Below are 19,344 nucleotides of genomic sequence, written 5' to 3'. Positions count from 1 at the left end.
GGTATATACACTTCTTCAAAGCCTTATCTAGTTTCCTGTGTAAAGTGCAGGGCATGCATGATAGGTATGTAGTCACATATATTACACAAAATGGTGGTGTAATTAAAATGTCCCATACTATCACACTGCTCTTTCCAACCATAATAAAAATGCCCACATTGCCATAGCTAAATTGTTTACATGCCTGTTTCTCTGCATACCTAATTGTTTATTTTGATCCTTTCTTATATTTTTATATTCTAATCTAGCCTTCATATTATTTCCATTCTTATATGAAAATGGAGGAGGGGCCTTTCCTATTTTATCCTTTAACCCCTCATTGTACTGAAAAATACTCTAACACTTTCTCATAATTTCCTGTATATCTTTGTTGTCAACTAAATAAGGAAGACATAATGAATTATAATAATATGCATTTCCATTACCAATTTTCTTCACTACAGGCTTTGTTAAAATCATTGCCAAAGTGTCTACCCTTTTTCTGCTTATCTTCATAATAACATCATCATCTATCACCAACTAGTTTGGTCAGGCAATTTCAAGCAATAAACATCTGCTTTAATCAACTAACAATTTACAAATGCTACATTATCCAATGTCAATCAAAATAAATTGTCCTTTCAATATACTGTATTTTACTATATTTATATATCTGTTAGAAAAAAATGTAAATTTGAATTACTCTAACTGGACTTCCTATATATCCTGACCCCAAATTTTCCTTTTGCGTAATCCTTATAAACATAAATATCTAAACAGTTTATACCCAGTTTGGAATGTTCATAGATCAAACTCATGTTTGACAAACATTCAAAAAATTCTTCAAACATAGTAACATTCCTTTCCATAAAAATAATATATTGCCCAGCAACCTTATAGAAAAAACTAACATATTTATAAACCTTTAAAGTAAAACATGTTTCTCCCACTGGCACAGTACAATGTTAACAAATATGGGACCCTTAGCACATCTTCTTGTGGTGAGGTGTTACTTTTCTGGTTCATGGAATCTCTAGAACTTACTGCAAATATGGAATGAATGGGTGATGATGTGGAAGTGAACTCTGGAAATACATAGTAATGAATTACCTACAGATCTGACTCAATTACTCATGCAATTATCAAAATATATTGCATCTTAGAACACAAACAATATTCCAGATAATTGAGAAGTAGATAAACCTTGGGCCAGGGTTGCCAGACGTCCCTATATGGGCAGGGCTGTCCCGAGATCAGCAGCCTGATCCCGAGTCCTGCCCTGCAGGTTTAAATCCCGGCCAGCCTCCGCTTGTTTTTTTTTTTTTTTGATTGGCCTGTATACCTGGCATACAGGCCAATCAAAAATCACTAAACACTGAGCTTCTTGTGTTCCGCATTAAACAGAAGTAACTCCGTGATTAGCGATTTTTGATTGGCCCATAATCAAAAATCGCTAAACACGGAGCTACTTCTGTTGAATGCGAAACTGCAATGTTCTGCATTAAATACGAGAAGCTCCATGTATAGTGCAGATATGTTTAGTGCAGATCTTTAATGTGGAACTCTGCTCTGCATTAAAGACCTTTTTTTTTTTTTTTTTTTTTTTGCTCTTCACTTTTTTTCCGTCCCTACCTGGCTGATACGAAATCTGGCAATAACAGAATATATATGTCCCCAATAACAGAATATATGCTGAGGTTTTCTGGTTGGGGAGAGATGTAACTACATACTAAGAAATCTCCATAGCTAGACTAAATTCACAAAACAAATTATTCAAGGAACTGGAGACATTTCCTAAACTTTCATCTTCTGGTATGGTACATAAGAAGGGAACCTTCAGTAAGCAACTATCAGAATTTAAGAACATATTACTCCGGTACAGATCTATTCAAATAGGCAATGCTTTCTTCAGGGAGGGCATGCAACAATGAACAGTGCACAAAGGGTTACGATTTTTCAAATATCTGAAAGGTATAGTAGTGGACTTGCCATTATATCAGGATTTCATCTCCTTTTTTGATTGAATAGGATGTGAGTATATTGAGATTTAAGTTAAACATAATGCGAGATTTAAATTAAACATAATGCAAGGAAAGATGAGACAATGAAACATGAACTGGAAAATATGAATAAGAACATTACTGGAGGTTTAATTTATTTATTTTATTTATATGCAGTTGTTTAACCAGGATAGTCAATTGGGCCTGAAGAACCCGTTTTCAATGGAGTCCTGGGGAGAAAAGCTCTTCATACAGACTACACAACGATTAATATACACACATAGATTGCATGAAGACTACAAAGGTAAAACTGACTGATCAAAAGTATTTCAATCAAAGTTAATAATGTCAAAAGTATAATTTTTTTTTTCTTCTCTAGTAGGATTGAGGATAGGTAGTTAGATGCAGTAGGTAAGGAATTGCTAGATACTAGTAAGGAGTTGTATAATAGAAGCAAGCAAGAATTTGTTACCTGGGATGTGAGAGAAGGAAGGGAAAGAGTGTTGAAGTAAAGTGTAGGTTATGAGGGATGGGAGCAGGAGCATTCCCATGTGGAAGTTAGATGAGAGTGGAGTGATTTTTTTAAAGGATGGGAGGCTAGTAATGGTATGAATGGAAGGGGAAGGGAGTTCCATAAGCGTACTAGTGAGTGTGACAGGAGGCATTGTCCTGTGGGTGGAGGGGTCTGTGAACTTCTATTAGGTTTTGATTGGTAGATCTGAGAAGTCTTTGTGTGTGGTGTATTTTAAAGGTAGTGGACAGGGAGGGAAAGAGGGAAGGCTGGAAAATGATTTTATGAGCATAGGTGAGCTGAGTGTAGGAGAGGTAGTTCGGAAGCTCTAGCCAGTTTAGTTTGTGGAGAGGTGCACAGTGATGGGTTGATGATTTGTTGCTAGTGGCGAATCTGATTATTTTATTATAACAAGAGGACAGTTTGGTTTTGAGAGATGATTGTAGGTTTGTTAGAAGAGGGGCTCCATAGAGAAGGGAGGGTAGGAGAAATGTAGTAGAGAGAGTAAGTTTAGTAGTTGAGGTGAGGAACAGATTGTGTCGGTAGAGCATACCAAGCTTTTGGTGTTTTTTTTTATGTTTAGTAGAAGATGGGAGTTGAATTTGAGCCTGTCATCAATTTGAACTCCTAGTAGTTTGGTTTCAGATACCAGCTCAAGAGGTGTTGTATTTTGGCTGGTGATGGAGAATAAATTTCGATCAAAGTTCTTAGTTTTAGAGGAGGTAAAAATCATACGTTTAGTTTTAGCAGCACTGAGTGCTAGATGGTTGTCTTTCATTCATTGTTCTGTGGTAGAGAAGGCATCTTGAGTTAGTTTTAAAAGAGTAGGTATGGATGGGGCAGCACAGATGATTGTGGAATCATCTGCATATTGGATAATGTTAGCAAGAGGGATAGAGTGGTAAAAGTCATTAATGAAAATATTAAAGAGGAGGGGGCCCAGTATGGAACCTTGTGGGACACCTGTGGGGGGGATGAGGAAGGAGGAGGTGGCCTTTTTCCATTTGACAGCTTGTTGCCTATTGGAGAGATAGCTGGTAAACCATTTGAGGGAAGAGGGTGAGAGGTTTAGGTTAGATAGTTTAGTAAGAAGTAGGTTATGAGAGATAGTGTCGAAGGCCTTAGAGAGATCGAGAAGGATGGTAGATACAGTGAAGCCAGAATCTCTACCTTTATTCACAGTTTCTAGGAAGGAAAGGAGGGCAGTCATAGTGCTATGATGGGGTCTGAATCCATATTGGGTAGGAGTTAACAGGTTGTTGTCCAAGAGATGGGAGAGGAGTTGAAGGTGGATACATTTCTCTAGGACTTTAGAAATGGGAGAGAGGATGGCGATGGGACGGAAATTGGAAATATTAGTATTACTTCCTCCTTTATGCAGGGGAATGATGTAAGCTTTTTTCCAGATTTGAGGAACAAGACCTTCTTGGATAGAGCGGTTGATTAGGATACTGATAGAGAGGGCAATGGCTTCGGCAGCTATGCTGAGGAAGTATGAGGGAATGTTATCACGGGCATTGGTGCATGGTTTTAGTTTCTGCAGGAGTGTTCTTATAGTAGAAGTAGGAATAGGTTTAATGAAAAATGGTGGGGGTTGAGAGGGTGAGGAATGAGAGAAAGAAGTTGGAGAGGGAGATGGGTGAGGAGAAGTGGAGGTAGGAGGTGGATTGTTATTTGAAAAAGAAGAGGTAAGTTTGGAAATAGAGTCAATGAAGAAAGAATTGAATTGGGTAGCAAGATCAGTGTCTTGTACATTATTTATTTAAATCGACTGGACATAGGTCCATTTTCAGCGGAGGCCCGGGGAGAAAAGCTCCACAGTAAAATAAACAGACAGTAGTTACATTGGATTACATAGCGATTAACAATTTAACATAGCAATTACTTACAACATATTTACAGATGAAGAACATAGTACATCAGTAGACAACTAGAATCTTTATCTGTGAAGTACATAACAGACATTAACAAATGTTACAATGAGAAGTTCCTGCTGTATAATAAGTACTAGGCTTATGAGCATCTGAGCTTGCTATAATCAAGGTAGTTAGTGGAGTGGAAAGAAAGGTAGTGGTTGGATGGGGTGGATGAGATTAGAGTGGGAGTTGCAAGGGCATAGCCAGCATGTTTTTAGGTGCGCTTTTAGTAAAGTTTTGAAGTGGGTGCATGATGGTACGGAGGTAATTGTGGGTGGGAGTGAGTTCCATAATTTGGCTATGGTGCAAGAGAATAGTGCTTCACCATCAGAGTTATTGGCTTTAGTGATCTGCAAGTGACTTTTGTTGCTGGATCTTAGTGGTCTGGTGGTGCGATAGGGTTGGAGTAGATTCTGGAGGGATGGGACATTTAGTGGATGGTTTACTAGTTTGTGGGCAAGTGAGAGTTGATACCACTGAAGGAGGTGAGGGAGTTCAAGCCAGCCCAGTTCAGCAAGTGAGAGACAGTGGTGACTACGGTAGGATGCCCCTGTGGCGAATTTGGCGATTTTGTTGTATCAGGCCTCTAGCTTGTTTAGATCACATTGCCTTAGGTTGGTATATATTGGAGAGGCATACAGTAGGGTGGAGATAAGGTGGGAATTTGCTACTGAAATCTTTGCTGCTTTGGTGAGAAATTGCTTATTTCTGTAGAACGCTCCTAGTTTTTTGTGGACTTTTTTTATGGTCATGGATATATGAATGTCAAATTTTAGTTTATTGTCTATTTCCACTCCTGGCAATTTGGTGTGTTCAGTTTGGTATATAGTGGTGTTGTCTTTTGCTGTGATGTTAAAGTGAGAGTTGTTTTGAGTATGTTTGGTGGGTTGGAAGATGAGTAGTTTAGTTTTGTTGGGGTGAGTATTAATTGGGCATCGGATAACCATGTTTCAACAGAGGAAAAGGCTTCCTGTGTGACTTTTTGCAGTTTTGGTAGGGACTGGGCTGAGCAGATGATGGTCGAGTCATCTGTGTATTGTATGGGGGTGCCATATTTGGTGGCAGAAGCTAGATTATTGGTGTAAACAGAGAAGAGTATGGGTCCAAGGATGGATCTTTGGGGAACCCCTATGGAGACAGGTAGTTGGGGAGATGTGTCATTCTGCCATACAACGGATTGTTGGCGGTCAGACAGGTAACTCTGAAACCAGTTGGTGACTGATTGTGAGAAGGATAGGTTATTGAGGACAGAGATAAGTTGTTTGTGTGGGACCATGTCAAATGCTTTAGATAGGTCTAGGAAAGTAGCAGAGGAGAGATAGCCATTGTTTTTATGCTGAAGGACAGTGTTAGTAAAGGAGAGTAAGGCAGTGGTAGTGCTATGGTTTGGTCGGAAACCATGCTGAGTACTGGAAAGGAAGTTGTTAGTAAGGAGGTAGTCTGAGACCTGAGAGTGTATACATCTCTCTAGTATTTTGGAGAGTGGAGAGAGAAAGGCTATGGGGAGGTAATTGGTTAGTTCTGTGGAGGGTCTGCCTTTGTGGAGGGGAATTATATGTGATACTTTCCACAGTGTGGGAACGTAACCTTCTGACAGAGATCGGTTAATCAAGATGGATACTGGGTAGGCCAGAGCATCAGCTGCGATTTATAGGTATTCACTTGGGAGGTTGTCTGCTGCTAATTTGGTGGGTTTAAGTTTAGTTAAGAGTTTTTTTAAGTTGGGGGTAGGTACAGAAGAAAAAGAGAAGGCAGTGGGGAGATTACTAGTTGAAGGTATGGGTTGGAGGTGAGGGGTGTTGTGTAGTTTAGCTAGTGATAATATGGTTTGGGTGAAGTTTGGGGATGGGGTTAGGGTTTTCTGTAGTACCAGGTTTTATGAGGGTAGTTATACCTCTCCAGAACTTTTGATGGTTGGTTTTATGGTTGCTTTGAAGTTGGACGAAGTAGTTTCGACGGTCTGCTGAGATGAGCTTTTTAACTGAGTTACGAAGAGTTTTGTATTCATTGAGGTTATATGTAGAGTTGTTCCTCTGGTATTGTGTCCAGGCTTTATCTCTAAGTCGCATGGTGGCTAGTGTACTTTTAGTTAACCAGGGGGTGGCTTTACTTTTTATTCTTTTGGTTATTATGGGAACATGATTATTTAGGAGATGTAGGAAGGTAGTATTAAAGTGAGTTCTTGCATTTTCAAGTGGTAGAGTTTTTATAGGGTACCAGTTAAGTGATTTAAGGGTGTCAGAGAAAGCTTCTGCATTAAAGTTTCTATGGCATCGGGTAGTTAAGTAAGCATGATAGTAAGGGAGAAGGAAGACATCTAGTGAAGATGGAAGGTGGTCACTGAGGGAGTCAGGGAGGGTTCCACTGTCAGGACAGTTGTGGGGGTGGGAGACTAGAATCCAGTCTAAAATGTTGCCACTAGTGAAGTCTTTGGATGGCCTAGTTATGGAGTTGATGAGTTGAGAGTAGTTGTATAGGTTGATGTTGAGGGGGTGAGTAGGGGACTGAATGGAGGACCAGTTAATATTGGTGTCTCCCATGATTATAGTTTCATTACAGATATTAGTCAATAGCCACGAGAGGATTTCTTTGAGTATTGGGACATTCTCTCCAGGGGGAATGTAAAGAGAGGCAATGTATATAAATTTATGTTTGTTTAGCTGAAGATGAGCTAGTATTAATTCTGCATTAGCGAACTTTGGAATGGCTTTATTATAGGGTGTTATGCATAAGGAGGAAGAGTAGATTAGGAGCCACTCCACCACCTTTTTTATGGGTTCTGTCTGTTCTGATGATAGAGTAATTAGGTGGTACTATCTCTTCATTTTTTACATGAGGTTTTAGCCAGGTTTCAGAAATAGCTAGGATGTCTGGTTTGTTATGGAGTAGCCAGGCATGGAGATTTGGAATTTTGTTAGCTAAGCTTTGTGCATTAAAAGATGCAAGTAGGATGGATTTAGTTATTGAGGAGGAGGGGGTTGGGCCTGGGTTAGGGTGTATATCACCAGATAAAAGTATGGAAGTTAGAAGTTGAGTTAAGTAGTGGAGGTATTTGGATTGTTTTGATTGAGAGGTATAAGTTGAAAGATTAGTGGGAGATATGGAGGGTAGAGTGGTTGATGAGGTTTTATGAGGGGGGAATAGTTTGAAATGAAAACATAGGTTGTTGTTGAAGGGATATAGTTCAGGGGAGATTGAGCTGAAGAAGTTGGATTGTGAAGTATGGAGAGGGCAGGTTGTTTTTAAGAGTGGTGAGTGGGTGATGGGATACGGTTGGGTAAGACAGTAGATGTAGGTAAGGTTCAGAAGGAGTAGTAGTTGAATTGGGAAGGATGAGTATTTTTTAAGCATGTTAGGGTTTTGATAAGCAATGTAGTGGTATTGAGTAAGGAGGAGGGAGGGATGTGAAGTAAGAGTTGTATGTAAGTGGGAGGAGATAGGAGGAGGAAGGGGTGGAGTGTAGAGGTTGGAGAGGAAGTAGGAGTGGCTAAATGGGTATAAATGTAAAGGTAGTGGGGGTGTGTGGGAATTGGGGGTAGGGTAGGGGAGCAGAGTGAGCCCGCAGGGTGAACGGAGCAGGGAAGAAAAAAAAATAAAGATCAGCTGAAAAAAGTATCAGCTACTGCTGATGGTATAGAAAGGTAAGTAGATGTAGTACCAGATAAGGACAAGTAATATGTAGGGAAGAAAAAGATGTTTTAAATAGATAAGTTGACGTAGTACAGGGGGTGAAAAATCAAATTGTAGACAGAGAAAAATACAGGCTCTTAAGTTAATTGGCCAGTTTAATAGGAGAGAATCCAAGGTAACATTAAAGTTGCACCGGCACTTGGTAAGTAGGTGCTGCCACCTAGTGGTGAGAATGAAGAAGGCAGGCAGCAAGGTGAGCAGGTCACCTACAACGTTCACTATGTAAGTATCTAGGACAGAGGTGACTTGGGGGGAGAGAATGTTCGGGAGGTCCACGGTAGGCTGCTGAATCACTTACAAGGGAAGTTAGACAAAACAAAATGTGTTACTGAGTAGGTAGTGTAGAAACAGTAGATGCTATGAGGCTACCTACATTCAAAAAGTTACTTTAGGGCAGTTCTTCACAGGGGTTCTACAGCTCAGTCTGGCTGGCAAGCTCCAGGGAGTTTTCAGAAGTGATGCAGGAGGTATTCCGTATTGGTTTGAGGTGGGGAGGGAGCTCCTGTAGAGAGGAACTGTAAATAAAAAAAAAAAAAGAGAGGAGAGAAAGCCTAGGTTAGGTTCATTAAGTGGTGAAACTGCAGATAGACAGAGGAAGGAGAAAGAGGGAATATGCAGTAGGAAATTAGTAGTAAATATAAAGTTAGTAGACAAATACAGAGCTCAAAGGGATAGGCACAGAAGTGAATATTGCAGTTAGATAGAGTGTTCAAAGGGTGGACACAGAACAAGGGGAGATATAAAGGAGAGTGGTATGTGAAGAAAGGTAAATGGTAGCAAAGGTACAGCTTCGAGGCAGTGCAAATCAGGTAAGGTGAGATGCAGGGTTAAGAACTCAGTCACTGTACAAAGACCAACTTTACCACAGTACCCCAGCCTGGTAAAAGGATGGGGGGAATTAACTATGGTAGCTACTAACAATCAGGGAAAATATAACAGGCAGTAAATGGAACAATAAAGCAAGTACAGGCATATGTTACATCTAGCAAATTGAAATAAATGGTAATGCAGAGCACTTTCAAAAATAAAGCAAACATTTACAGTGACAATTGGAACATTATGTTCTACCAGGGTTATCTAAACAGTAGTACTAGTAAAGATCTGGACAAGCACCATCTAATACACTGCCTAGGATTACAAAAATGTCTAAAGCACTACCTAGATGTAGCAAAAACGGTTATCTGTAGAAGGCTGTGTCTTATCTCAATCTACTAGGGAAACAGTATTTAATCAAATAGTTATAAGCATTTAAAGTATTATAAGAATGGTAAATAGGGTAATGCACAGCACTTGAAGCATTGCACCCTCAAGTCTGCTAGGCAGAAAAAACACTTAATTAACAGTCATAGGCAGATTAAGCATGTGTAAAAATAAACAATTGTGGTGTAGTACAGCTCAGTAAACATGGGAACATAGCATAACTGGGGGAAAAGAACTAGATCCTTATATTCTGCTCTTTAAAAATAAAACATAGCATAACAGGGGAAAAAGAACTAGACCCTAGTATTGCGTCAATGCTGTTTTAGCAAGGAATGTAGTACAGATATAGCCAGCAGGGCCAATGTGTTACCTAAGGGTACCATGAAGGAAGTTCAAAGGAGGCTGTGTCTATATTCATTACAAGGATACTGTATCATATGTGCATGTCGGAATATTAGAAGGAGAAATAAAGGAAGCCTTCTACCAACAGTCTGTAGACTTTGTACGTTGATCTGGCGCCTAATAATCCGTTTTAGGGAATAAAGGTTAGGTTACAGGCCAGCTGGGAGATGTGCGAGCAAGAGTTGATTCTCTCAGCGTCTGTAAAGGATTGCACGCGTGTTGAGACGCACTTTGATGGCGTTTGCTCTTGCTCAGAAATGTTAGCTAAAAACGCTGAGAAAGAAGCTTCGATGGGGCTCAACACACATGCGCATGTAGAGACGCACTTTGGTGTTAGCAAAAATGCTAAGAAAGGGGCCTCAATGGGGCTCAACACACTTTACGCTTGTTGAGAAAACTTTGGTGGTGTTCACTCGTGCTCAGGATGGTTCGGTACAGGCAGAAGCCTCTGTGACAATCTTTCCTTGCCACAGAGAAGAATATGATAACAATTTTGATAAATTGAAGGACCGTGTATTTTACATCAAGAAACAGAATATTAGGAAACTGGGAAGGCACAGGGAGCACTACGCCAGCAGTAAAGCATACCCAGTCCCGAAGAGGAAAGTCTCTGGTCAGCTGACAATATTCTGGTCAATGTGAAGTGGAGAATATCAAAATCACTTTGCATAGGAGTAACAGTTGATGAATTCAGTGAAGCAGAAACACAAAAAGATTTTTTAGAGGAGCCACAGTTGAGGAGATACAGTTATCACAGAAAAAGGATCACTGGCTCTATTACAGGGTCAGTTATTACAGATGCAGATCATGACATTACTTGGCCACACTGCAATACTGAACATAGCCAAAGCACATGTTCAACTACCTGTCCTGACCATGGTACAGGGAATGGGGTTGGCGAGAGCCACAAGACATTAGGAGTACATTTACAAGTTCACTGTCTTAACAGCACTGACATCAGATGGGGACCAGGGAATAAGGGAAACACTAGATACCAGGGACATATTTAAAACTTCACTGCCTTAATTATACAAGCATCAATATGGGGATCGAGGAGGGGGGGGCACTAGACACCATAGATGAATTTGCATCTCTACTAACAGCATGAACATCGGTATGGGGATTGTTGGTGGAGAGAATTACGGGAGGGCAGACAAGTCAGGAATAGGTACTGGAACTGTGGTGTGTGTTTTCTATACTTGTGTCTGTGTGAGAGTGACTGGGGGGGTAGGGTGCCACTGCCTACATGAGTAGCAGTTTACTACCACGACTAGCAGATCACAAATGATCTGCACCTCACCTAACTAAATGTGATTCAGATTCATGCAAATTAGCTGATAATGAGGAATGAGGTCTTACTTCATCAAGGTGAGTGAACATGTTTCTGAATCGCAAATTAGCATATTGTGGGAGCATGAGCCATACAGCTCATGCTTGGCTCTTTAATGAATCCCTGTGAATATATGTACACACAGTGCATCTTTTACAGCTGAGTTTAAATTAATAAATGTGGCACATCTAGGCAATTAGCAATTGAGCTCTGAAATGTTTTCAGTAGGTCAGTCATAGAGATTAGCATACAATGACATTAGATAGACGTCATCACTTAAGTACCAGTTATTTGGAAGAAGAATGGCCTTTTTAGATAAACATGTACACAGCACAATATAGAACTGAAGTTGTAAAATTTGGCAAAAGACTCAATAATTACAAAATTATCTACAGTGCATTTTTGGAAGGAGATGAAATTACCTTATTTCATTACAAAAAAAAAAATACAGAAAGTACAACTGTGTGACAACTCACCACAGCAGCAGATGCTCAAATACAGACATCACTTCAGCAGTATCATCAGTAACGGATAACAAATTCAACTCCAAGTGGACATCAGCCTACTGGACTAACTTGTCCCCAAGGCAGGCTTTTTTCTTTCCCCTGCTGTAGACAGCAGTACAATGTTGAGTAAAAAATGAAGAGCACAGTACCATATTTAGTTTTATGTGAGAGGTTAACATTTTCCACAACTAACATGCCTGAAAGAAGTCTCTGATATGGAAAGATGGTTATACAGCTGTCTGGCACATGCATTGATCCAGATACTAAAGGTAGACATGCTTCTTTTTTTGTTTTTCCTCAGCAACATAGAAGATCTAGGAACAAGGGATATAACAAGGGAAATGAGGACAGCAGTATATTCCACAGCAGTAATTCATATACTCAAACATCTACTGCTGAAACAAGGGAAATGAGGACAGCAGTATATTCCACAGCAGTAATTCATATACTCAAACATCTACTGCTGAAACAAGGGAAATGAGGACAGCAGTATATTCCACAGCAGTATTCATATACTCAAAACATCTACTGTGGAAACAAGGGAAGGCAGCAGGGACAGCAGTAGCAGTAACAGTCATACTCAATCATCTGAAACAACTGCTGCTGAGGAGATGAGGACAGCAGTATATTCCACAGCAGTAATTCTACTGCTGAAACAATACTGCTGAGAAACAAGAGGAAATGAGGACAGCAGTATCATATAGCCACAGCAGTATATCATATACTCAAACATGCTGAGCTGAAACAAGGAAATCACACAAGTATATCAGCATAGCAGTAATTCATAACTCAAAACAAGGAAATGAGGAAAGGAAATGAGGACACAACACAGTAGCATAGCAGTAAATTCATATATATAAACTGCTACTGCTGAAACAAAGAGTATATTCCACAGCAATAATTCATATACTCAAACATCTACTGCTGAGTTATCACCTGCTTATGTTCATTATAGGGATTACTGATGCAGTATCATTTCTTATAGCAAGGACAAGCCCTATAGCAGTAGTTACCCTGAGCACAGGCACAGGCTGGGGAAACCAACACAATCTGCAGGACTGCAGTGACAAGGCCTGCTCTACTTCTGGAAAAGGAATCTAATCTGCAGTGTACTCTGTAGGGGTTAAAAATAATTAATCCCTAAAATGATTTCCTCACATGTAAGCACAGACTCTTTTAATGACAGTGAAATTGCTCACTTTATTTACGAAGATGAAAGTAAAAAAGTCCTACCTTGACAGCTCCCAGTTGTTCCTTTCTAAATTTTTCTAATGGTTTGATTAATATCTCTCCAAAGTTAAGTGCCTATAAAGTGCAAAATGAGAAATGTACAAAGGAATAAAATGCACAAATAAAATCTAAGCATTTTAAACAGAATTCATGCAATACTTTCAATGATATTCACATTTCAACATGTAATATCCTGCTTCACCCTATACTATTTGTTGGTTCACTAAAGTAAACACTGATTTTAGACTTTACATGACACCACCTGCAGACAACTTGAATAAAGCCTTTGGGCCCTGCTAACTTGGACGTGTCTAGTTATAACAGCACAGAGCACTCTGCAGCATAGGGCCAGAAACAGTTAAGTTAATCCTAGTTCCTTTCTAAATGGGAAGGAATGATTTAATTAAAAAAAAAAACGGTTGCAAAATTTACAGCACATATAGTTACCATTAAAAATCAGCAGTACTGTCCTAGACAGCCAATGATTAATTTCTGTAAGGATTGCAATAAAGTTATGCAGTAGCAAGATGAGATGTTTTACATTAAAACACACATAATGCTAAGCAGTGCCTTTTAAATTGCACATTAAGTTATACATCCATCATTCCTGACAAACACTTATGGTGCATACCAAGTGGATCTTCATCTTGTTTCCACATGCACTGATGATTTCTGCAAAAAAGCTTTGGACTCATGTTGACACAAGATGCAATGCTAACCCAAACACATTTCAGCTAAGTTGATCTGATCTCATTATTCCCATTACAAACAGTTCATCATGGAAGATGCCTTCAGCATGAAACTGGAATAATCCCCTAAATAGTTTTAGCCATAAAATGAAGATATTTAAGAGAAACTGGAACATATCAGGCCAAATGGCCTGTTAAAGATTAGGCAGAGGCACAGTGAGAGGGAACAGAAACATACAATAGCAGTAACATAGCAGGTTACACATGTATCTTTAGTACTAGACAAGCAGATAATTGTGGTTTCTGTTCCTACAAGTACGGCATTCATGTCTCATTAGAGCTGCTGCTGCACTGCATTTCAAATGCTCCAGCCTTTAAAAGAAAAGTCAAACTAAAATTCCGTTTACCTGCTGTGATGGTAGTTCATTTAGTTAGTTAAGATAATAAAGCATTTCTTGGCAAAGAATAGGAGATTCCCCCTGGTGTCCTGAGTACATTCTTCCCAGTCAACACGGAACACCATATGGGGGTATTTATTGTACAAGCATACTTTTTCAAACTATGTATAAAAGTAAGTTTTTAAGCACTTTAAGGATATTCTGAATGACTGATATTGAAAATTAACATTACAAGTAAACAATTTCTTTTGGCAAACCTCATAAGCTGGGTAACGTAGTGATTGTTACGTTCAGTGGTTCCTTTTGAATGCCACTAGTATGTATCATGCCTAATTTTACAGCTTCATTCATTCATTTATTCTCTGAAATGCACTTTATCCAGTTTAAGGTTGTGAGAAGAGCTGAAGGCTTTGCCAGCATTCACTAGACAAAAAACAAAGCAAGTAATTCTCGACTTGATGTCAGTTCATTAGAGAATGTGTGTGGTGAGCATGCTTGCATGCAAACACATACACACTGATGCATTTTGGGGGATCACAAATTCACCTACAACATGTTTTGGGGATGTAAAACAAAACTGATAAAAACACAAACAGTCATATCAATAACATCAGACTGCTGAGACACCAAGCCAAGAATAAAACTGGATAAACTGCTATAAAAAACATGTTTGCATGGTTTTGCGCACCTTGCAGCGCTGGTTAGCTAGGGTTAAATTATTCCTGGCTCCACTAAGCCTCCTCTTCAGTTTTTCCCTTGAAACTAGTCTAACTCTCAACCTAAGCACTCAAAAAGCATCCTACAGCCCAGCACTTGCTCAGACCTAATAGCAAGCACTAATATACCTTGACACTTGACTGCCCAGCAGGGCAAGGCTCTTTATTCACCCCTCACCAACCAAGCGACTAAGCAGCTCACCCTACTATCCAGGCATGACCAAAGGGCAATTTCAGGTGTACTCTCTAGTCTAGCTGCTGAATCTGGGTATCCTGAGGCAATGTTACAACTGCCTCATGTACACAGACAATTCTCTCCTCCTACCACAAAACACTAACATATGTGAGAGATGCAATTATACAGCCAAACTGGAGGCTAAGCTGTCTCCACCCAAGACTGGAACAGACAGTCAAGAGGAGAAGGTTAACACTTGCACCACACCTCCAGCCTCACATAGACCTACTAAACTAGCACTGGCAAAAAATACACATAAATACACAAAATCATACTCGGAGGTTCTAAATAAAAACCTACAAAAGCATCAGAGACCGCCAAAGCAGACACCCAAACAACCTGCACCTCCCGTCACAAACCAGACAACACATAAAACTCAAAATCACTATGCCGCACAATCACGGCCCTTAAGGCGAAGTAACATACCCAACACACTAGTAATACGTGACTCTACAGTCAGGCACACTGACGTCCCACTTCTGGACAAGCAGAAGGTTACTGCTAGCTGCCTGTTGGGAGCCAGAATCCTCCATGTAACACAAGCACTCAGGTCATTCCAGAACAAGTACAAATATGACTCTGTCATTGCTCATGTTGGTGTGAATGACCAGAGATGTACCTCCCTGGACTACACGAAAAGAGACATGGAAGAGCTCTCTGATCAAGTAGCCCAGACGGGTATGACCCTGACTAGCATCCTGCCCTCACCAAGAATGATACTTCAGTATAAAGAGAAAATGATCAATTTCAACAATTGGCTAAGCTTCAGGTGTCATTCAAAGGGGATCCAGTGTCTGTCAGCCTGGGACGACATGCTTGACAAGCCGCATTGCTTCGCAAGAGATGGCTTGCACTTATCACCCCTAGGCTTTCGAATACTAACCAAGGATCTTGTTGCCTCCACAGTGCCTTTTTTAGGCAAGGCTCAAAAGTCAAACCCACCTCCGTAAACAGCACAATTAACAAAAAACTGAGGGTTATGCTACTCAATGCCAGGAGTTTAAATCTCAAAATGCACGTGCTCGAAGCACTCCTCAGTATGGAGAACGTCGACATTTGTGGAGTAACTGAAACCTGGTTCAAGGCTCCAGAGAGCACCCCAGCACTACCGGGCTACAACTCGTACCACACGTTTCGGCCACAGAACATGGACGAAAACACAAAAGGAGGGGGTGTATCCATATTCATCACGGATACCTACAACTCCAGATTAGTGGCGTAGCATGATACCTCTGAGATCATCCATGTGCAACTAACATCGGGCAAATCTGCAATGCAAATTGTGGCCTGCTACAGATCACCCTCCATGACCCAGGACCACCACTCCACCTTTCTGGAGACACTGGAAAACATGAATGTCCTACCAAACACACTGATATTGGGTGATTTCATTTACCTTACCATTAACTGGGAAAACTACTTGAGTACAAACTCCCAGGCCCAGTGCTTCCTGGAATTCATCAACTCAAATGCCCTGGATCAGCAGGTAAACTCCCCTACCAGAGGTGAAAACATATTGGACCTGGTCATCACAAACATGGGCGACAGGTGTTCCACACCGGAGGTCAACCTGTCACTGGTTAGATCAGACCATAAACTATGTCCACACCCCACCACCACCCCCAACTAGGGAAACCACAGTAAAAAAACTTTTCTAAAGCAAACTTCACCTTACTTAAGACAGAGGCGGTAAGATTCACAGCCCCCACGCTAAAGGATAACGCTGTCCAAGATGCAGAAACCTTTACAAATGCACTCTATGAGCACCTATAAGGATGCATGGATCGTGCCATCCCTAGCAAAACCAAGACTCACTCCTCTAAGAAAAGGAAACCAGTGTGGTGGACCCCTGCCATAAACAGGCTACACAATAGAAGGAGGAAACTAGCTCAGAAAAAAGCAAATCTCAAGAAGGAAAGACATCCCTGATAAGTATCAGTAAGAAACTAAGGTCCCTCATAAAATCATCCAAGGCTAACTTCGAAAGAAAGACAGCCAAGGATTCAAAAGATAACCACAAAGCCTCCTTTAGCTATGTTAAGAATCTAAGTGGCAACTCGCAGATATGTACTGAACTAGTGCAAAATAGCACAAAATATACTGAACCTACTGAAACTGCCAACATCCTGGCAGACAGATTCAGTGCAAACTTCACCCCCAAAAGTGCCCACAAAAATACCGGAAAAGTTTAGTGTCCCAGAAATCATAGATGCACAGGTGAAAATAGCCCTTTCAAAAGCCAAAAACACAGCGTCAATAGGGCCAGATGGTATCCCAGGCTGCGTCTTGCGCTAACTACAGAACGAACTAACCCCCCCATCTAAACACGCTGTTCAACCTCAGCCTCTCCACAGGCTATGTACACACAGAATGGCAAACAGCAACAGTTATTCCACTCCACAAAGGAGGGGCCACAACTGACCCTGGTAACTATCGCCCCATAAGCCTGACTAGCCTGGTCTGCAAGGCTATGGAGTGCATCATCATGGAACTCATTAACAAAGACATTGGGAACCTCCAAACACTTGACCCGACCCAGTTTGGCTTTGTTAAGGGCAGATCATGCCTACTAAACCGGGTTGATTTCTTCTTGACAGTCACAAAGGCCATAGACGAGGGAAAGGTTGTTCACACAGCCTACCTTGACCTCGCCAAGGCTTTCGACACCATTCCCCACTCGGGTATTACAGAAAAACTTACCAGCCTGAAAATAAACCCTATGTCACAAGATGGGTTGCCAACTGGCTTACAGACAGAACTCACACAGTAAGAACAGCAGGCTCCAGGTCCGACTCTAAACCAGTCACAAGTGGTGTCACACAAGGCTCGGTCCTGGGACCCCTACTGTTCGGCATATACTTCTCATACATACAGGCAAACACAGGAGGATGATGACTAACCAAGTTCGGTGATGACTGCAAACTGGGAGCCATAATTCACACTCTGGCTGACATGGACATCCTCCAAAAGGGCCTTACTGAGATGGACACCTGGTTTCAAAGTCATGGCCTCAAGCTAAATGCCAAAAAATGCGTAGTCATCCCGTTTGGGAAAAACAAAACACCCACAAATTACGACATAGGTGGCAGCCCCCTTAATACAGAAGAGTTAATAAGAGATCTGGGGACTCAGGTAGTTAGTAATCTCTCCTTTGACAATCATATTGCCAAAGTAGTTAGGAAATCCTTCTATGTGGCCCATCTAATTACTAAAGGGTTCGCATCTAGAAATAAAGAGGTTATAGTGCCCCTCTACTCGTCACTCATCAGACCCATCATAGAGTACAATGACCCATTTGGGATGTACCTCACAAGACACTTCCAACAGCTGGAGAGACCACAAAAGTACCTCACCAAGAGGATTACTGGCCTCAATCATATGTACTATGCAGCCTTAATGAAAAAACTCTGGCTGTACTCAGTGGCATATTGCTTACTCGGAGGTGATCTCTGCCTGACTAACAAAGCCATGTCCAACTCAGAACTGATGGACATGCTCTACCTAAAGAAATCCAAGTCACTGCGAGCCACGTGCTCTAGTGAGCTAAACCTCGCCACAACAATAAACAGAACATGTTGGAGGGATAGATTCCTGTCACAGAGACTCCCCATGCTTTGGAACAAAATTCCAAACTACATTAGGCAGAGCCCCTCACTAACACTCTTCAAAAGAAACCCTGACGAGTGGATGGGTAACAGAAAAAACACCTCTGGGATCACTTCATTGGCTCTGCTTGACAGAGGATCAGTTAATTAATCAATGGGCGGCGATAGCCAACACACTCTGGCTAGGCTTATAAATGCCCTCGGGCAGATAGCCTAGTACCTACCTATGAACCTAAGAGTGAGATGCAGCAATATTAATCATGATAGCACTGTGACACACTAATTTCACAGGTATCGACAAAGTTATCTTCACAAATCCTTACAAATACTGTCTCACCACAGCCCTTGTGACACTACAAGCAAAACATTTACACCTAGATGTCACAAAGAGTTACACTAGTAGCAAGACGCTGTGCTGAGTTGTCATTTATTTACTTATGTATGTATGTATGTATGTATGTATATAAATGTATGTTTTGGTTATTGGATTAGTCCCAGTAGGCTTGTGATTTATTTTAAGTGCAGAGTTAAGGTGGTATTCTTACAGACTAGAGAAATTTGTCCAAGAAGTCAGGGAAGTTTCCCTATTTTTCAAAGGCAGTGTGTGTGTGACGGACATGCTGCAATGTAATTACTTTGTATTATTACAGTATCTGTATCTATGTGGATTAAAATTTTGATAATAATGTAGACATTTAAGTATCTGATAATGGACTGAACTGTTGTATAAGAGATGTTTGCTTCTTTATTTTTTTAAGTCCTCTTTTCCGATAAGTGCCACTGGATCTTTTACATCTAACTGATATATCAAAAACTCAGTCAAATTAAACCTAAGTTTAACACCTCATTCAAAGGACACAATCTCGAGTGCAGCACTGTGCCTATGTGGTAACTGCCCTTGCTCAGACAATGTTGCCTTGGCCAAAAGGGGGGCACC

At 40.7% G+C, this 19,344-nt stretch overlaps 1 protein-coding gene across 1 annotated transcript in view; it reads right to left on the bottom strand.

Moving 5' to 3' along the window:
- Positions 1–19,344, bottom strand: part of ARHGAP10 (Rho GTPase activating protein 10) — a 2,173,597-nt gene that overhangs the window by 1,286,631 nt on the left and 867,622 nt on the right. Inside the window, exon 4 of the mRNA XM_044063456.1 lies at positions 12,768–12,839. Coding sequence (XP_043919391.1) covers positions 12,768–12,839 — 72 coding nt within the window. The remainder of the gene's footprint in view (positions 1–12,767; positions 12,840–19,344) is intronic.

This window comes from Protopterus annectens, chromosome 2.part1 (genome assembly GCF_019279795.1).
Source record: "Protopterus annectens isolate FY-2018-M chromosome 2.part1, PAN1.0, whole genome shotgun sequence".
NCBI lineage: Eukaryota > Metazoa > Chordata > Ceratodontiformes > Protopteridae > Protopterus > Protopterus annectens.
This window is presented reverse-complemented; position numbering and strand designations above follow the sequence as displayed.